This window comes from Callorhinchus milii, unplaced genomic scaffold, assembly GCF_018977255.1.
Source record: "Callorhinchus milii isolate IMCB2004 unplaced genomic scaffold, IMCB_Cmil_1.0 Scaffold21, whole genome shotgun sequence".
Classification (NCBI taxonomy): domain Eukaryota; kingdom Metazoa; phylum Chordata; class Chondrichthyes; order Chimaeriformes; family Callorhinchidae; genus Callorhinchus; species Callorhinchus milii.
The window spans coordinates 7,618,971-7,637,776 of record NW_024704762.1 but is presented as its reverse complement, the minus strand read 5'-3'; the positions used below and the strand labels follow the sequence as shown (position 1 = coordinate 7,637,776).

At 50.3% G+C, this 18,806-nt stretch overlaps 1 protein-coding gene across 3 annotated transcripts in view; it reads right to left on the bottom strand.

The window, feature by feature from the left end:
* The window catches only part of arhgef18b (rho/rac guanine nucleotide exchange factor (GEF) 18b), a 44,380-nt gene that overhangs the window by 13,032 nt on the left and 12,542 nt on the right, over positions 1-18,806 (bottom strand). For 2 of the 3 annotated variants that reach the window (XM_007898784.2, XM_007898786.2), the window contains 8 exons: positions 18,063-18,243; positions 15,990-16,104; positions 15,214-15,271; positions 14,160-14,201; positions 13,847-13,882; positions 13,276-13,362; positions 12,462-12,564; positions 12,025-12,181 (listed from right to left, as the gene is read on the bottom strand). In XM_007898784.2, coding sequence (XP_007896975.2) covers positions 12,025-12,181; positions 12,462-12,564; positions 13,276-13,362; positions 13,847-13,882; positions 14,160-14,201; positions 15,214-15,271; positions 15,990-16,104; positions 18,063-18,243 — 779 coding nt within the window. The remainder of the gene's footprint in view (positions 1-12,024; positions 12,182-12,461; positions 12,565-13,275; positions 13,363-13,846; positions 13,883-14,159; positions 14,202-15,213; positions 15,272-15,989; positions 16,105-18,062; positions 18,244-18,806) is intronic. The other variant, XM_007898785.2, reaches the window with a different exon arrangement.

Sequence of the window (18,806 nt, the reverse complement as noted above, 5' to 3'; positions counted from 1 at the left end):
AGCTACTAAATCCAGAGAGTTTCAAACAAACTAGGGATAAGCCACATCAAGAGTTATTTCTTCCAAAAACATGTTCGGGGGGTGGGGGAAAGGCTTTTTAACAGCCCCAGGGGTCACTTCCAGCTCGCAGGCCACAGTTCGCCCCCCCCTCTGGCTTATATGTTATAGTTGCTGTATTAAATGCAGTGATTTTGTTTAAAAAAAATCAGGGGCTGAAGTCCTGGTGGTACACCGCACCCAGGCTCGGAGATATGAGCCTGATACAGTGAGCTGGGCTGACACGAACTGTACTTACGAGGTTTAAGAGAAGGGAGGGGTGGTGGGAGGGATGGGAATGGAAGGAAAATGACCACAGTTACAAAGAATATTTAGAGCCTATTTAAGGTCACTCAATGTACAGCCGTCACTGAGAAAAAAAAAGTTACAGCTCGTAAAATTGCGGCTGGAAATAGCTTGAATTAATTCGAGGGCTGCCGAGTACTGGATGGCACCAGAAAAGAAACACAATAAAACTGGATGCGCAAATATTTGCCTTCGACAGTCACCATCATAACCTGATTCAATTCGCACACTTACTCACTCACTCCCACACACTCATAATAGCTGTTAATCTGCCGCCCCCACCCTTCCACCTCCCAGGATCGAAAGACTGAAAATTAACGGTGAACGGGTTGGTGGCAAAATACTTTTGCGTGGGTAAACTGAACTTTGGCTTCTACAGGCAGGGCGTTCTCCTGTTAAATACCTCCGAGCTTTGCTCAGAGGGTTTCCACGACACCAAACTCAAGCTGGTTTCAACAACTTCAACAACAATTTGCATTTATGTAGCGCACTTTACGCGGGGCAATGTCCCGGACCCCTGGGGAGAAGGATTCCAACCCCCACCCCCCTTTCTCTTTCGTTGTTCCGCTGATCACCGTCCCAAGTTATTCACACGCGCGCGAGGATGGAGAACTCGCTTCTTCCTCAAAATTCCCAGGAACTTTTTAAATTTACATTAAAAACCACAGCAACATCATGGCAGACAACGCAAGTCCCAACTTTTGCATATAATAATAATCCTTGCATTTGATATAGCGCTTTTCACGTCTTCTAGACGTCTCAAAGCACTATTATCAGGTGTGTGGAGTAAGGAAACTTGCCCAAGGTTTCGCCCTGCTGGAAATCGAACCCAGGTCTCTCGCTTGCAAAGCGAGTGCTCTAACCACTGAGCTGCAGGACTCCACATACGCCAAAAAAGCCAAATTTTGTTTTTAAAAATTAAATTCACATGAAAGCAATATTTCTCTATTAACTTTCACTGAAACAAACATATTTATTGGCGAAAATCTGTAAAATGGTCCTTTAACCCTAACTCAGTTCTGTTGGTTTTTCACTTGCTCCCAGGACGCTTTCATTAATTAGAATTTATTAATTATAATAATAAATCATTATAGATAGAATTATACATTATCTGAAAGCTACTGTTTCCATTACTTTGTGTGCCTTGATAAAAATGCAGCTTAAACAAAAATTGTATATTGTTATATTCAAATCAACATGTTTATATATGTAACTGAATTATATTTTCATTATCAATATAATTGTTTAATGATATAGTAAACACGATATACACTTAACAATATGACACAGATCTGACACCCGCTGCATCAAAAAGATTTCAAAGCATTTGACAGGCAACTAGAATTAAGTATAATGACCGTATATATATATTTTGTAGGCGAACACGACAGCCAATTTGAGCACAGCAACGACCCACAAACAGCCATGAATTGAGCAATTTTATCGGCCGGTAGAAATTCCCACCTCTTTTCAAATAGCGCCACAGGTTCATTAACCTTCTCCACCTGAACAGGCGGACGGGACTTTGTCTGTTTAACGCGTCACTGGAAAGAACGGCATCTCAAGACAATGCAGCCTCTCGCCAGATTGTAAGCCTAGGCTGTGAGCTTACTTAAAGTCCCAAAGACCTTGTGGCCCGTAGGCAAAGGGTGTTACTAACTGAGCCTTGCTAACATCTTCGCCCTGGAAACGTCAAGACTCCCAATCCCTGCGGCTAATTCCGACCCGGATTACATGCGAGCTCTTTATCCGGGCTCCATGTGGCCAGCACTGAACAGACGCTGGTGACGTTTCCCTTTGCGCTGTGTATTGTTCTCAGTCTGTAACCAGGCTGGGACTGCAGACGCATCTCCCGCCGGGGGTGCCAGCCTGGAGAAGTTGATTTAAATTAAGGATCAAGAGACCAGCACGTGATGGCACGTCTGTGTTTGGGACCTGCAGCTTCTCTCTGGACGGAGAGGAAGGGGACTGTACTCACCTGTCGGATCACTGTTTACACCACTGCAGCTGAGAGACGCCTGGAGTGGAACAGAACGGCCAGAGGAGGAGAAAGGAAGAAAGGAGGAGGGGGGGGAAGAGAGGGAAGGGGGCACAGAGCACATCGCTTGCAAGCGGCCGATTACAAACTGGCTGCAATCTCCCCAGATTCAAGGGGGACTCGTTTGGGTTGTGTGTATACGGTTGGGGGGCATTGTGCTCGTTACTTTAACACTGCAGCAAAACATCACAGAATCACAAACATTTGTAACCAGCAAATCCCAGATGGGTCCGTTTGACCCTCTGTAACGAACACCAATCTCAGGCCAGACTCCAGTTAATTCAGTGCTTATACGGCATTCCCAAGGGACTCGCCGGTTCCCGAATCCCGATGCGATTGATTCCCGCAACCTAGACACCACGGCTAGGCTGGCGAGTGAACTTACGTCTGAATGAGTTCCAGCATGTAATGAAAGAAATTCAGGAAATTGCAGGGCAAGGAACCATTTGCCGCCTGTAGGCAACTAGTCACAAGATTCAGTCCATTACCCAGAAATGTGTCCCTCCTCCTACCCTGAAGCCTGAGTAAACTGTGGGGAACGGCGCAGATATATTACTGGGAAAATTACCGACAGAGAATGCTGAAGTGACCCCAATTACGATGCTCGTTTCCCTTGAGAAATGCGAGTCCTGCAAACCATTCCCCTCCCACCACCTCATAACAATTCCCATGCAAAGAGGTCAGTGATTGAGGCTAGGTTTAATGGGCAGGATTGATTGATGGATGGGGTCTGGACAGAGACACAGGCGCAGTGAGAAAGGTCAAAATCTTTCAGCAGTCCTTCACGATCCTGTATTTATGAGATAAACACATAAAAGATCTCGGCGCTGAATTGATGCAAAACATCCCTCAGCTCCTGAAATTTCAGTCAAACTCACTGCAAGCATTGATCCTACAGAGCTTACAAATAAAAACTGTAAATCTAAAAAATAAATTGTATCTGACAGCACATCAAACTGCCTCAGAGTTACGTGAACTCTGTGCTTTCCATCCTCTTAACGAGTTACGACAACTTGCATTTATAAAGCGTTCCACATGCAGGGTAGCATCCCGGAGCACTTCAGTTACTTTAAAGTGTAGTGATTGTTAAGGAGTCTACAGCGGCTGATTGGCACCAGCAAAGCCTACCCCATCCCCCTACACCCACAGAGAAACATAAGCTCACAGACAAATTAAACATCGATTCTGCACGCTTCTGCTTGCAGCCGCAGTCCACAAATGAAGTCAACTTCGATAATACTGTGGTGGAGCAGAAAGGCAGCATTAGCGTTAATGGGGACGCTCATTGAATGAGGCAGTTGGCCTCAGTGTCAGTGCCATTGCACAATTTTGATCTGCACAATTTAGCTGCAAGTCAATTGCCGATCTCCCTTGTGGAACTGAAGCTGCTCCGAGCCAACGTCCAGTCGCATGTCGTTTATATTACGTCTTTCATTTGATGCAGCATCTCAACACTCTCGCGCGCCCTGGGGAGTCAGAAGGTTGTGGGTTCAAGCCTCTCGTCGGGACTTCAGACTCACAGTCTAGGCTGACACGCCAGTGTGGTGCTGCATTGTTGCAGGCACCGTCCTTCAGGTTAGACTTAAGTTAAACCAAGGTCCTGGCTGCAGGTGGACATTAAATTCTCCAAATAAAGGTACTGGCCTCTCGGGTATGTGAGAAGCCCCCAGGCCGTGTCTGTAAAGGGGTAAGGAGGCTGCATCACTGACCGCTTGCTGGGCCCTCAAAACATTTCCGCATAAATCCAGACGCGGGTGTGAAGGGCCTTGTCTGGGCATGTCCAACACAGATATTTTAGAGGAAGAAAGAGAGCGAGAGAGAGAGACACACACACACGTGTATATACATATATGTATATACATATAGCCTCTGGGTCAGAAGGTTGTGAATTTAAGTCACACTTCAGGCCTTGAAGCATATGGTTTAGGCAGAGGCTCCAGAGCAATCCCAGAGTTTGAGAGAGACACACACACACACACACACACACACACACACACAGAGCGAGCGAGAGCGCGCAAGGGTTCCACACCTCCACTAGTCCGGCTGAGATCAGCAGACTCTGGACTGGCTGGGTTTTGCACCAGAGACCTACGTGGCTCAGTTACTAACAGGATAAACTCAGCGAGCGAGCCAGCCAGAGGGAGGGATGGGAAACCTTTTTCTTTCCTCTCTCAGTGTTCAGGTGAGCCACACATCAGTGAGAGAGAGAGAGAGAGAGAGAGAGAGAGAGGGGTCGAAGAGACACAGACACACCCGAATAAAGAAAGATAAGTCTCTTTCCTCAGTTACTCAGTCTCATCTGAATAGCAACTCGAGCAATAATTCCCCCCCTTCCACCTTCTAACTATATTCTTCCTTACGACCTCTAACCCCCTCCCAAACCTTGACTAGTGTCCCTCCAACTCCGACCTGTAAACCCCGCACCCCCTCCCCCGTTCTCCCCCCAGATTCTGGCTGAGTAACTACGATCAACTGCAAAATTGTCTTACTGCAGAGATCCTGGATTTTATTCTGTCCCTAACGGCACCCCCCGCATTGCTCAGTGGGTTGCCATGGTTCCTGCTGTAATCGGTGACAGTCACTTCTCGGAAACCCAAGAATAAACCGCTGTGTGTGTGGAAATCCACATTAAGGTTAGGATTAATCTGAATGCAGAGCACATTTACTGCATAAGAACTCTTCCTGACAGGTGACCCTCCCCCCACCCCATAACAACACCGGCAAATCCAGTTTACAATAAATAAAGTCTGAGAGGTTACACCTTCAATACCATTGACACACAAATGCTTCTGGGGCTCTCTCCCTCTGTCTCTCCCTGCCCCTACATTCCTTCTATGCTTCTCTCTCCACATGCAGTCCTAGCACTTAGGGATATCCTAAGGATGTGAAAGGTGCTGTACAAATCAAATTTTTTGGTTGTTATGTGCATTCCCACTCCCTCCCCCTCTCACTCTGTCTCTCCGAGCCCTTATCCGATTCTCAATACAATTCTGCCAAACCGGATGTAAACATCATTAAGTTTGTCTAATGAAAAGCACAGCTTAAAAACAAACTGAAACTGAGCGATACACGAAAGCAATAATAAAACATTTATACTGTACAACACCTTTTGTGCTGAGGAATATCTCAGGTCACTTGACAAGAGTAGCAATGGACTCAGAGCCTGGGAAGGGGAAGACATGGATTGGACTGGGGAGCTTATCTTGAAAGATATTGACCAAGGGTTGAGTGGAGGAGACTATATTATATGTTTTACAGGTAGTTTTCACAGTGGGGAGAGAGAGAGAGACGACTGTAATGGAAAGAGAGAGAGAGAAACAGAAGAGATGGGGCGGGGAAACAGAGTCAACAAACCGGGAGGTGGGGGGTATAAAAAGAGACACATACTGGAGATGGAATGAGAGAACCTAAACAACAACAAATTGCATTTATAACTATCCACCGCAGCCTGAAAGCTTAGCTGGTAAGCAAGTGGGGACGTTCTGCATGTGGGTGGGGGGGGTGGGGGGGGGAATCTAGAAGAATTAGAAAGATGTTTATATATAAATCAATACCCGAGAAGGGGAAAGAAGAAACCAGCAAACAATTCTAGCGTTCTTATAGCAACTACTTTTATAGCAACTACTTTCTTTCACAGCTCTGAGTGCAACACTCTGTGGCCGGGGATACATTCCACAGCATAGTTTAACACTCCCCACCCCCACTCCCCACTCCCCTCTCTCTCTCTCTCCCCCTCCCCTCCCATTGTTCATTTCTCCTCCTGGAAAACAACCACCTGATAAACCAGAACAGAGAGAGGGAGAGAGATACAGAGAGAGACAGAGACAGAGGGACACACAGAGAGATAGAGAGACACAAAGAGAGATAGAGACACACAGAGAGACACACAGAGAGACAGAGAGACACACAGAGAGACAGCGAGACACACAGAGACAGAGAGACACACAGACAGACAGAGAGACACACAGAGACACAGACAGAGAGACACACAGAGAGACAGAGAGACACACAGAGAGACAGCGAGACACACAGAGACAGAGAGACACACAGACAGACAGAGAGACACACAGAGACACAGACAGAGAGACACACAGAGAGACAGAGAGAGACACAGAGAGAGAGAGAGACACACAGAGACAGAGAGACACACAGAGACACAGAGACACACAGAGAGACACACAGAGACACAGAGAGACACACAGACAGACAGAGAGACACACAGAGAGACAGACAGAGACACACACAGAGAGACACAGAGAGAGACAGAGAGAGACAGAGAGACAGAGAGAGACAGAGACATCTCCTACAAAAGCCTCTCACAGAGCAGAGGCCTAACTCCCTCTCAAACGCATCTCGAGTCTGTTCGTCGCCCTCCGGAGCCGTCGGCGGCCGCTTTCCCTTTACCTTTCCCGTCCCGTCCAGAAGCCTCGAGCGAGCGGCCTGTACCCCCGGCCCGGGGCCCGGGGCCCAGCTGGGACTGTCCCGGCCCTCCCTGTGCGGCCTGACCCTCGGGCTCAGGCGGCTCCCATTCCGCCAGAGTCCGCCACCCGCCCCGTGTGTGAGTGTGTGTGTGTCTGTGCGGCGCCTCTCTCCACCGCGCGGGGGCTGTTGGGAAGCAGATGCCCCCCACACGCGCGCACGCGCATGCGCACGCGCCGCGTTTTATAGCCCAAATTCCAACCCGACGAGCCCAAAAAGTAGCCCGATGTCCCATTAGCTCGCCCCCCCCCCCACCCCCACCCCCCCCCACACACACACACACACCCACACACACCAAAAACACAGCCCAAAGTCCAAACCGACTGGCCCAGAAAAGTAGCCCAAAGTCCAAACCAACTGGCCCAGAAAAGTAGCCCAAAGTCCAAACCAACTGGCCCAGAAAAGTAGCCCAAAGTCCAAACCAACTGGCCCAGAAAAGTAGTCCAAAGTCCAAACCAACTGGCCCAGAAAAGTAGCCCAAAGTCCAAACCAACTGGCCCAGAAAAGTAGCCCAAAGTCCAAACCGACTGGCCCAGAAAAGTAGTCCAAAGTCCAAACCAACTGGCCCAGAAAAGTAGTCCAAAGTCCAAACCAACTGGCCCAGAAAAGTAGCCCAAAGTCCAAACCAACTGGCCCAGAAAAGTAGCCCAAAGTCCAAACAAACTGGTCAGAAACGTAGCCCAAAGTCCCATTAGCTCGCCCCCCTCCCCCCCCACACCAAAACATAGCCCAAAGTCCAAACCGACCGACCAGCCCCAGAAATGTAGCCCAAAGTCCAAACCGACCGACCAGCCCCAGAAATGTAGCCCAAAGTCCAACCAGCTCGCCCCCAAAAAACTGGCCCAATTTTCTACAGCTAAGGGGTGAATCAGAAGTTTTTACTCTTAACGTGAATATATATAGTGTTGGTTTTGTATGGTCAGTCAATTTCACTTTACAGTATACCCTGTGAAGCGCTCCACGTACCGCAAAAAAACACGCACTCATTTGGGTGTGAAACACACCCAATCCGGCAACATTGTCTGGGAGTATTTACATAAAATCTGCGCAAGACAACATTCCACACACACACACACACACACAGCAGATTATTTAACGGGGAAGCTCTTATCATAGAATACTAGAATCTTGCAGCACAGAAGGAGGCCTTTCAGCCCATCGTGCCAGTGCCGGCTCTTTGAAAGTGCTACCAACTAGTCCCAAAACCCTCGCTTTTTCCTCATAGCCCTGCAATTTGTTTCTTTTCAAGTACCTATCCCATTCCCTTTTGAAACCTACTATTGAGTCCACTTCCACTACCCATTCAGGTAGTGCATTCCGGATCATAGCAACTCTTCCCCCCTCACCCCGCACTGGGTTCTTGCAAATTTGGCAGAATTTTCACCAGACCGAGCTCTGCTGATGGACAGAGGTAAATACCCTCTTCGTTCAAACTACACCCCACGCCCAATGCTCTCACTCTCCACAAAGGATGAAGGTGAACGAAAACATTACCACCCAAGTCCATCAGGGGGAGGCAAAGCCGTGCAAAGTCCATGTCTCTGCTGACATACACGCCAAGTACATGGTACAATCACGCCTGTACACACCCACTAGCACATGGGATAAGCATGTACGTACACACCAAGTACATGATAACAACATGCCTGTGCACACCTACTAGCACACGGTATCAATACGGCCGTACACGACTAACAGTACATGGTAACAGACACGCATACAGAGTGCATGATATAAACACGCCCAGACACACCCACTAGCACAAGGCATAAACACGTGTGCAGACGACAAGCAACAACAACAACTTGCATTTGTATAGTGCCCCTCACCCAGGGGAGCGTCCCAGAGCAGCAACCCATGTACAGATCAACAACAACAACAAGATTACATTTGTATAGTGCCTTTCACGTCGGGAGGACGTCCCAAGGCGCTGGACAGAGTACAGCATTTCAGACCCGAGCTGGGGTCAGGGGGAGAAGGGAGGGGAGGGGAAGGGGGGTGGCCGATGGCATGGTCGAAGAGGAGGGTCTTGAGGCGGGACTTGAAGGAGGCTGAGGAGGGGGCGAGGCGGAGCGACTGGGGGATGGAATTCCAGAGGTTGGGGGCAGAGTGGCTGAAGGCTCTCCCGCCAATGGTGGAGCGGGTGGGTCGGGGGACGTGAGCAAGCAGGCCAGAGCCAGCTGAGCGGAGGGATTGGGTGGGTTGATAGGGGGTTAGAAAGTTGCAGAGGTATGGTGGGGCGAGGCCATGGAGGGCTTTGTATGTGAGGACTAGGATCTTGAACTGGATCCTCTGAAGGATAGGGAGCCAGTGGAGTCGGGCGAGAGTGGGGGAGATGGGGTCACAGAGTTTGGAGCGGGAGAGGACACGGGCTGCAGAGCAGACACACAAGAGAACCTAATAAAGTTACAGCAGTGAACAAGGACAGACCCCAGGCTGATAAAGACCACCTGAGGCCAGCCTGAAGAGAAACACTGTACATTCACCTGAGATTTACAGCACACAGAGCTACACACACTGACACCCAGGGCCTTGGTTTCACCTTTGTCAATTGGATTTCTTTCCCCCCAAACAAGGTGTACTTTACGTTCATTAAAAAGTGCTCATTTTCGCACACTTATTGGATATTCAGAAGGTGATCTTGGTCATTTGAGGGTCAGGCATCAGGAGTGGGTGGGTGGGTGGGGTGGGGGGAAGAGGAAAGAAGCCTGGAAGTCCGATAGTGGAACCCAGAGGATTTCATTTCCCACCCCCCCCCCCCCCCCCCTCCCACGCCCGGCTCAGGGGGGTTTATCCTCCACAGAACAAAAGGAAACTTGACAAATAATAAATGTCACAAGAATCATTAATCTCACACTGGAAACCACTTAGCTTTAGACCACGGAGGGGCTTAGGGGCAGGCGGGCGGGGGGGTTGGGGGGGCTAGGGAAGGGACGGGGGAAAAATAAAAACGTAAATTGTAGCGTTTAGTGTTGTCGAAATCCCAAGCTCAGACCCCCACCTTTGGGGACCATACATCAGAGCCCGTTGTTTAATCGTGCGTCACATGCAAGAGGAGATTTAACTGTTTTTCCACAGAGCCATGATGATGGATTGCCCATGCCTGCCTTCTGTCTCTCACCGTTTTTTCTCTGAAGATTTTGAAGCGGTGGATAAACTGTTCTCTGGAGAAGTTACAGGTCTCGGGAATGGGGGTAGTGGTGGGGGGGAAGAGGGAGGGAGGGGAAAGCTATGAAATAGATTTCCTTTCCCCACTCCTTTCAAGTGGGGAAGCAGGTGCAGGGTGGGTGGGCGGAGGGGTCTACACGTAGATTTGAAGTGGACAGAGATTATTTCCGCTGAACTATGACTTAGTAACAAGGGTGCACAAACTAAGCTTTAGCACCAAGAGGAGAAAGGGTGTATGCGCGCATGTGTGTGGGTGTGTGTGGGGGGGGGATAAGATAAAGAGAGATTGGAAGGAAATGTTTTTGTACAGAGGGAATGATTTACTACACGGATCTGATAAACCCCAGTTCGGATTAGAGTTAAATGCATGGAGAAGTTACATCAGCGGGGAATGGGATTAAAGTGCGAGCAAGAAAGCACGATAGGAGGGAAGAGAGGATGGGAGTTAGAGAGCGCCAGTGGGTTGGCGGCGGTGGGGAGGGGGATGTGGTGGGGAAGTAAGAGTCTGCTTCTCTGTAAAAGGTCTCAGCTTCTATTTGATCATGATTTGTGACTTCTTGAGAAAAGCCTACTGCACTCTTTGCACACGAGCCTCAAGACTTGTCCAGTGAATGACCTGTCAGGGCTTTGGCTCGTACAGTTGAGGACTTGTCTACACTGCTGAGCCAGACAGGCTGGGCAACTGTTAACAAGGTCCTGGATGTACTGCGGAGCTGCCTGTTGAAGCCCAGGGAAGACACTACTTATCTTTACCCCCACCCAACACACACACACACCCCTTTCCTCTACCCCACACCCACCTAGAAGGAGAGAGGGGGAAAGAGAGCAGAGAGAGATCAAAAGAAGCATAGATGTAAACATTACCACAGCGTATAAAACTCCAGGTATTTCATTAACAGACAGAGACCTGGCTGCGCATTGTAAATAGCTCAAAATAACCTTGACAAATGAGCTCCCAAAGTAACGCTGATCGAGGCTGGTACAGGATGTGGTACCATCCCACACGACGCCCCCCCCACCAAACACCAGCAGGAAAGGGTATAACTGAGCACATGCGTGAGCGAGGAGGTGGTGGGGGGGTGAGGGGTGGTGCTGTATCGGGAGCCAGCTTGGAACGTACGTACAGTCGGTAACACAGCACATGTGTGGAGCGCACATGCAGGGAACGTGCGGGGACGGTGTGCTCCAGATGCGTGCTTGGATGCTCGGGGACGAGTGACAACCACAGGCCTGGGTCACAACAATCACTAATCATTCCGTTTGACTCTGCAGAAGCCAATACAAAGGGCCACTCGGCTAACCCGCGACCCCAGGCCTTTGCCCCCACCCCAGCCTAGACCTGACATAAGACTCTGCGTTCAGCCCAGAAGCCTTGAGGCATCAGTTCATTCAGCTCAAAGCTCCCTCCCTCCTTGCAACCCCTTTTGCCTTGCACAGCTTGGCGAGCACTTGCGCACGCACGCACACATACACACACACACGTGCACACGCATGCACAGGAACACGTGTGTAAAAGCAGCAAAAATGCAACTACGCTCCTTCAAGCGGGCTCAGAATTCTGTGGAGCGAGACCCTGACGGTTAAAGATCAAGTGACAAGGTTTTCCGATTATGCCAATGTCAAATACGTCACCCTGGGTTTCCCACTCTCAATCTGGATCCCGAGGTCAAAGAGATCCAACGGAAAAACTGAGGGGACGAGAGGAGACACTTAACCTCCTCGATCCAGTCAAGACATCGCAACTTATGGGGAAGGAAAATCCAGTTATTTATGAGCCTTTTTTTTCACTTCCAATGTATTTAACCCTCGTCACTTGAGATTTACGCTCTGAATTTGGTCAGATAAACCCAGCCAGGAGTGGTGATGCAAGTGGGGGGGGGGGATGGGGGAGTGGGAGGGGGAGGGGGTTAGAGACAGAGGTGGGTGGGGAAGGGGTTGTGTGGAGAGTGATGGTCAGTCTAAAGCGAGCGTGGAAGCCAAGTGACAGCGATACTCACTCACACACTGATAACCGTTTCTGCTGGTCAGGGGCTTTGAGCACACGGTGCAATTGGTTAAGCTGGAGAAAGTGCCTGGCATCAATTCGTGACCACTGTTAGATTTCCTCTTCTCTTTTGGACTCTCTTTCTCCCTTTCTCTGTCTTTGCTCTTACCCTGTAGAGAGGCAGAGGGAGAAAACAAAACAAAAACGTTGATTCGCGAAACACACGGTCACTCACTCCGCTTTACAGTGAATCCCGTGAAGCACTTTGTAACGTCCTCCTGAACGTGAACTACATTAAATGTAAGGATTATTATTGGTTTTATTATATTAAAATGGAACCCCCCCCCCGCCCGCCCCCGTTCGGGTTTGGGTGAGGAGGAGTCGGAAAACCACCAAATTTCAGACGGAGCAATGTTTCGGAGTATTTTTAATTTCACAACGTGTGCACACCTTATCTTTGAAGGAGCCCGTCATCCTGTTCTTGAGGGAACTCAAGGTCCTCTTCACTTTTGTCCCACGCTCAGGCCGCTCACTCTTGTTGCCCTCCTCCTTTCTGTAAAAAAAACAACAACATCAGAGTTTTAAACCCTCCACTGTCTGAGCGAGCGAAGTTTTAACTGCGTTTCCCTCCCTCATAAGTTGCGATGCCTTGACTGGACATCTTGGCTGAAGGGGAGACAGAGGATGTCAAACATCCCGCAGGGCCTCAGAACCACCGAAAACATCCAAATGGTCGTGTTGGGTGCAAACACTTGCTTTGTGCAAACAAGCAAATAACTGGAGGTTTGGACTTCAATAGAGGCTTATCTCTCAGTTAGCAGACTCGTCCCTGGCAGTGATATTTCCAGCCCACCCACGCCTCCCTGCCTGAAAGGACTGAAACCGTGATGATTTTAAAGCAGACGTGACATGTTTGGCAAAGGAGTGTCGTCAAGCCTTGGCTCTTGCCAAACACGTCACTTTGGAGCCAGTTAAGCTCCAAGGAGAAAGTGCTTACCTCCCCTCCCCACCTCACCCTCCCCTCAAAGGAGGGCACACAAACAGAGGTCTGAGTCTCTTTTGAACCAACCTGCGCCTAATACTTTTCCCGAAATTAGGCAAGCAGGAATGCGTCCCTCTGGGGAGAGAGAGTTTCAGCGAATTCCATTCCAACAATCTAGCTCTGGGTGTAGGTGGGACGCAGGGAAATTTGAGGTTGGTTTGGAGCCTCTTAAGCAACGGTGGTGGGTTTCCGGGTGTGTCAAGACGCCCGGCTGGTACTTACTCTGCCAAGAACTCCATCCAGGTCAGGTTGTGGGCGGAGGTGGGGCTCGGGCTCCCTTCTGGCAAGCAAGCTGCCGCCGCTCTCGCACTGCGGGGAAAGAGAAACAGTGTGAGAGAGAGGGAGAGAGAGAGCACGAGAGAGGGCAGAAAAAACAGAGACGGGCAGAGGCACGAAGAATCCAGCGGCTGAGCTGCGGTCAGACAGGAGACAGGTCACTGCGGGTGGGGGGGGGGGGGGGGGGCGGGAAGGAGAGAGAAGAGGGAAGCACGGTGGATGAAGTGATCCACGTTACCACGGAGAAGCACACAGGGACTCACTCTGCTGTGAGCCGGGTACAACGCCCGAGCCCTTGAAGGAGCCGTGTTAAAAAGCACCATTTTAAGAGACTGCACAGCGTTTTCAACTGAGGCGAGCGAGCAGGCAGAGAGATAATCAGCAGGGAGAGGGAGAACCAGAGAGCAAGCAAGCTGGGCGGGAGTGGGGGCAGGGGTTGGGGAGAAGGAGAGGAGACAGACTCAGAAAGCAGCTTGGGTGGGGGAAAGATGTAGACGGATTCATTGAACCTCCTCACCTGCTCTTCACTGGGCAAGGTGCTGGGCAGGGCTGGCTATGAAGACAAGAGACAGGGGAAAAGGTGGGTATCAAATTAGTGATGAATGTGTGTTTTATTGTTTGATAACAGGAGCTACCTGGGCAGGAAGGAATCTGTAGTTGTGAGGGGTTGGGGGCGGGGGGTTGGGGGTTAGGGTGAAGAGAAGAGAGGAGGGGTATAACGCATAGCGCCTTAGACATGGGTCATGGCATCATCCACCTCAGGGATCCTAAATGTTTTGTCTCTGGGAACCCATAAACCAAACGCTGGATGGAGTAAGATCAAGACTAACCCATGAAAGGCTTTCAATTCCTGCAGCACCTGCTGCACCAACCTGGAACACAAAGGGGAGAAGGTTACAGCCCAGACTAGCGCTCCATAACAACAGCAACTTGCATTTATACAGCGCCCCTCACCCAGGGTTGCGTCCCAGAGCGCTTGATAGTAGCGGAGCGCGACTCCGAGCTGGGGAAGGGGAGGGGTAGGTGACTGCGGGTCGGCCTCCAATCGACTTTAATAGTTGTGTGACTGAGGAGCATCGAGTGGAAGAGATGGAAAAGCTCTGTGTCCTCGAGAGGTTTGGTTCGGGAATTCGAGTTGATGAATTCAGAGTTGGGAAGGCGTGCCTGTGAGAGCTCGGGTTATGGAGGGAGGTGCACACAGAGGGAGGCAACCGGAGGAAGGAATTGGGATCGGGGTGAGGACCGGGAAGGACGGCTTCTTTCTGCGGTTGCAAATCACAGATCATTCCATCAGCATCAGTGTCAACCCGATTCCCAGAGACAAGGCGTTAAAACAGGGGACTTCATAGAGGGATTGAACAGGATTGTGAACATAAACCCAAATGAATACCTTAAAGATCTTTGACACATACAGGAAAGGTGCTGTGTAAATGTATATTTTATTATACGTTTAGATACGCCGAGGTATCAGGAGCAGCGGACACAGGTCTGGGATGTGAAGGCCAATTTCAGGAGACATTTCTTTACCCAGATGATGATGATGAATACAATACAAAATTATATTTGTACAGAGCCTTTCACATCGGAAGGACATCCCAAGGCCCTGGACGGTCATGGATTTGGACCCGCGCTAGGGTGGGGGGTGGGGGTCGGGTTCAAGGAGGGTGGAGGGCAGGAAGGGTAGGAGGGTAGCCGTAGGCACGGTCAAGGAGGAGGGTTTTGAGCCGGCCCTTGAAGGAGGCAAGGGAGGGAGCAAGGTAAGGTCGAACTGGCCGAAGATGTGAAACTTTGCTGGTGAAGTGAGGAATGGACAGAGCGAGTGGGTCAACGATCTGAACGCACGGAGCTAACTAACGGGCGTAACGGACTCCTGGAGCTACGTACAAATGGTTGGGCTCCAGGTTTTCCTTCTCAGCCCGGGGATCCTTGTCGATTCCAGAATCTGGGGAAGGACAAGAAGAGGAAAGGAAAAACACCGGGCGGCCACAGACTTTTGACGCGAGTTTTGCCGAGAAGCGAGTTTCTCTCTCCGAGACCCATCGGTTGTGGGCTGCCACAGGATAAACCGTCCGTCCGCACAACACAAAGTAACAGGTATATTTCACCAGTGGAACTCAGTGGTGGTGTAACCTCTGGATCGAGGAGAGGGTGGGGTGGGTTCTCAGCCTGGGTTAGGAGCTCAAGCCCTGGCACATTGAGAGCTTAAACCCCAGCACACACACACACGCACCCCCACCCACCACCGGCCCCTCGATCTAGAGATGACACCGCCACTGAGCTCCAGATAAAAAGAACAGAGGCACATGCACTTGACCCCCACACCATACACAAACACATACTCACACGCACAGGAACTCCCTCACTCCACCCTCCTTTCCACTGCCCCCCAGAGCTGAAGGATACCCAGGGTCTGTGAGCTCCGGGAGCGGAGACTGACCCCAGAGTTTGAGCGTGGAGTGAGACAGAAACCAGGTTCTGGGGAGATCAACAGTGTTACCTCATTGTGGGGATGGAAGGAGGTGGAAAAATACAACTCAAAGTAGAATCCACACTGAGACACACGCACCGGGAAGGAGCTTCAGGCCACCGCTTTCACAGCAGGATGAGGCCATTCGCTCACCCAGTCCAAACGGAGACACGGTCCGAGCACAAGCACTTACCTGTGGCCCCAACCTGCACACAGGCCACCTTCCGGGGGAAGCGTCCCTGGGCTGTCTTTGACCCGTTCGTAAAGACCGTCTCAGTCCGCAGGTGCATCGCGCCGTGTTCCTGATCCTAGTGGGAAGAGGCAGGTATACAGATCAGGCAGTGAGCGAGGGTACGGGGGTGGGAGGGGTGGGTGGGGGTGGGGTGAGCACACGCATCACAAAGTTATTGTCCCTTCCGTGTGCAGCACCTCATCGCAGTCAAGTGCACAGCCACGAGATCAATGACCTGTTTATCTGGGGTTGGGATTGTTGGTCAGGACACCACTGGGAAACTCCCGTTCCTCTCTTCCAATAGTATCACCGGATCTCTTAGCATCTGATGTGAATGACGTCACCTCTGACTACATGGTATTCCTCCAGCGCTGCGCTTGGGGCGTCAGCCTAGACTGACGGCTCAAGTCCCCTCGAGAGGGCTTGAACCCACAAACCCCGGACCCGCCATGCCCGCCCCCCTCCCCCACACACCCGGCAAGGAAACAAGCCACCGATAATTTTTGGGACCAGGCAGGAATATCGGCCAACACGCCGGGATAAAGTCCCAGCTCCTTTTCCAAATAACACCACAGGATCTTTAACGCCCGCCTGTACCCACGACGGGAGCCTCGGTTTAACATCACGGACAGCGTCAGCCAGATTTGTCCTTCTGTACCTGCTTTCTGGGGACGGGGCGGAGGGACGGAGGGGACGGAGGGGGGAATCAATGACAGGAGCATAGCATCAGAGGGTCTCCCCTTCCGTCCCCTAAAAGATTAAACATTTGCCGGGCAATATTTTCCAATCGAATCCCTTTTTTTTAAATAAAAAGAAACTTGTTTATACGTATATATATATATACATATACATATATATGTTTTAAAATATTAATGCTTTATACGGCGGCCACAAGCCCGTGACGCCCGATTGCGGCAATATTCAGCGCAAACCCCACAGGTCGTCAATTAGAACCTCTATCCAGGAGCTGAGCTCCAGCACAGGTGATAACATTGTAGCTCTGTCCGTCTGTCTGTCCGTCTGTCTGTCTCGCTCTCTCGCCCTCTCTCGCTCACTTATTCCAACCCACCAAGAGGTCACAACCATCTCATCCCCAACTGGACACATTGCCCTCCGGTGGTTGGGATCAGTATTTCCGCCTCGCCCCCCCCCCCCCCCCCACCCCCACCCCCCACCCGCCTCCCCCGCCACCACCCCCTCTTTTCGATCGTCACGACTGAAGAGCTTCCTCTTCGACCCTGCTCACGGTCACCTCCCACCGCCTCATCTCGTCGTCGAAACGTGCTGGACTAGCGCTTGGCCCGATTTATTCACGAGCGTGCGACTTGTTTTTTGGTGGGCAAACCCCCAGCGGAACAGTTTGCACACGTCCTCGCCCCACAAACGGGAAAGAGGTGAATGACTTTTTTTTCGCGTCAAAAAAAAATCTGGGGGATTGTCAACCTGGACACCGGGACAAAATCTCCGCCACTTTCAAAGAGGTACAGGCATCCGTTGCTGTCATACACTGTTCCTCAATCAAAGGAAATCAGGATACACCATCATTAGCTGTGCCTTCAGTTCCTACACCCCTGACCTCTGCAACTCCCCCTCTCTATCCCTCCGTCTCTTTCCGCTTTTAAGTTCTGCCTCGATTCCTATCGCTTCAAACGTGTCTATGGCCACCTCCCTCTTCCCCTCCTCTCCTGCTCACTCTAGCTCAGCGCCCAACCCCGCCCTAGTGAAAAAATACTCATTCGGTCACTCAATCCACGACTGTTTGTGTGACGCTGCTGTGCGGAATTGGCTGCCGCGTTTCGCCCCCAAAATATACGGTCAATCCACTTTGCAGTATAGTCCGTGAAGCGCTTTGGACGTCTCAACAATGCGATAAGGCGTTATATCAAATGCCAGGATTGTTATTATTGTTATTAATGAAGTGCTCTGAGACGTGACCTTACATGAAGGGTGCTATATAAACACAAGTTGTTGTATTTGTCTCTGAGGGGGAATGGGTGCTAGTCAGTGTCACAGGCCTGGGCTACTCCAGGTTACCTGCTCATCTTCCATCGACTCTGGAGGTGTCGTCGTCCCATCTCCGTCAGCCTCTCCCTCCGTCACTGGCCTGAACTCGGGGAAGGAAAAAGACCCCTGGTCTTGAGATAGGTTATCCTGTTCCTCGTCCTCCTGGTCCCCCTCACCATCGCTGTCTATACCCAGTACATCCAGGCTTAACCTGCACGGGAGACGCAAGAGCAACATTAACTTGTACATCAACAACTCAGAATAAAACTATAACAGTAACCCTCACGTTATTAGAGCTCCTACAACATCCAAATGCCAAAGCATTTTGTAGTAGTTCCCAGAGTGTGTAATAATAATAATAATAATAATTCTTGCATTTGATACAGCGTCTTATCATGTCGTTGAAACGTCTCAAAGGCCCTTCACAACGTAATTACTGATATTTTGTACATTGCAATGTCTCCCACCAAACAGCCACAAAGCAAATGATCAAATTTATCCAGAGGATTACCCAGGACACCAGGAGAAACTCCCTTCTCTTTCCCAATAGTTTCATTGAATCTTTAACATCCGCCCCTTGGTTTAGCTTCTGTTCCAAAGGATGGCATCCCGGGTTGGTTTCAAATGTGAGCTCAAAGTTCTAGCGTGGAACTTGAACCCACAACCTTCTGCACCTTAGAAAGTGAGCATACGGATATCTGTGACAGTAGGAGCGAGATTTGGCTGTTATTTGTGCCTTACATTGACTGTCCAACTGCCTGTAACTATTCGGTG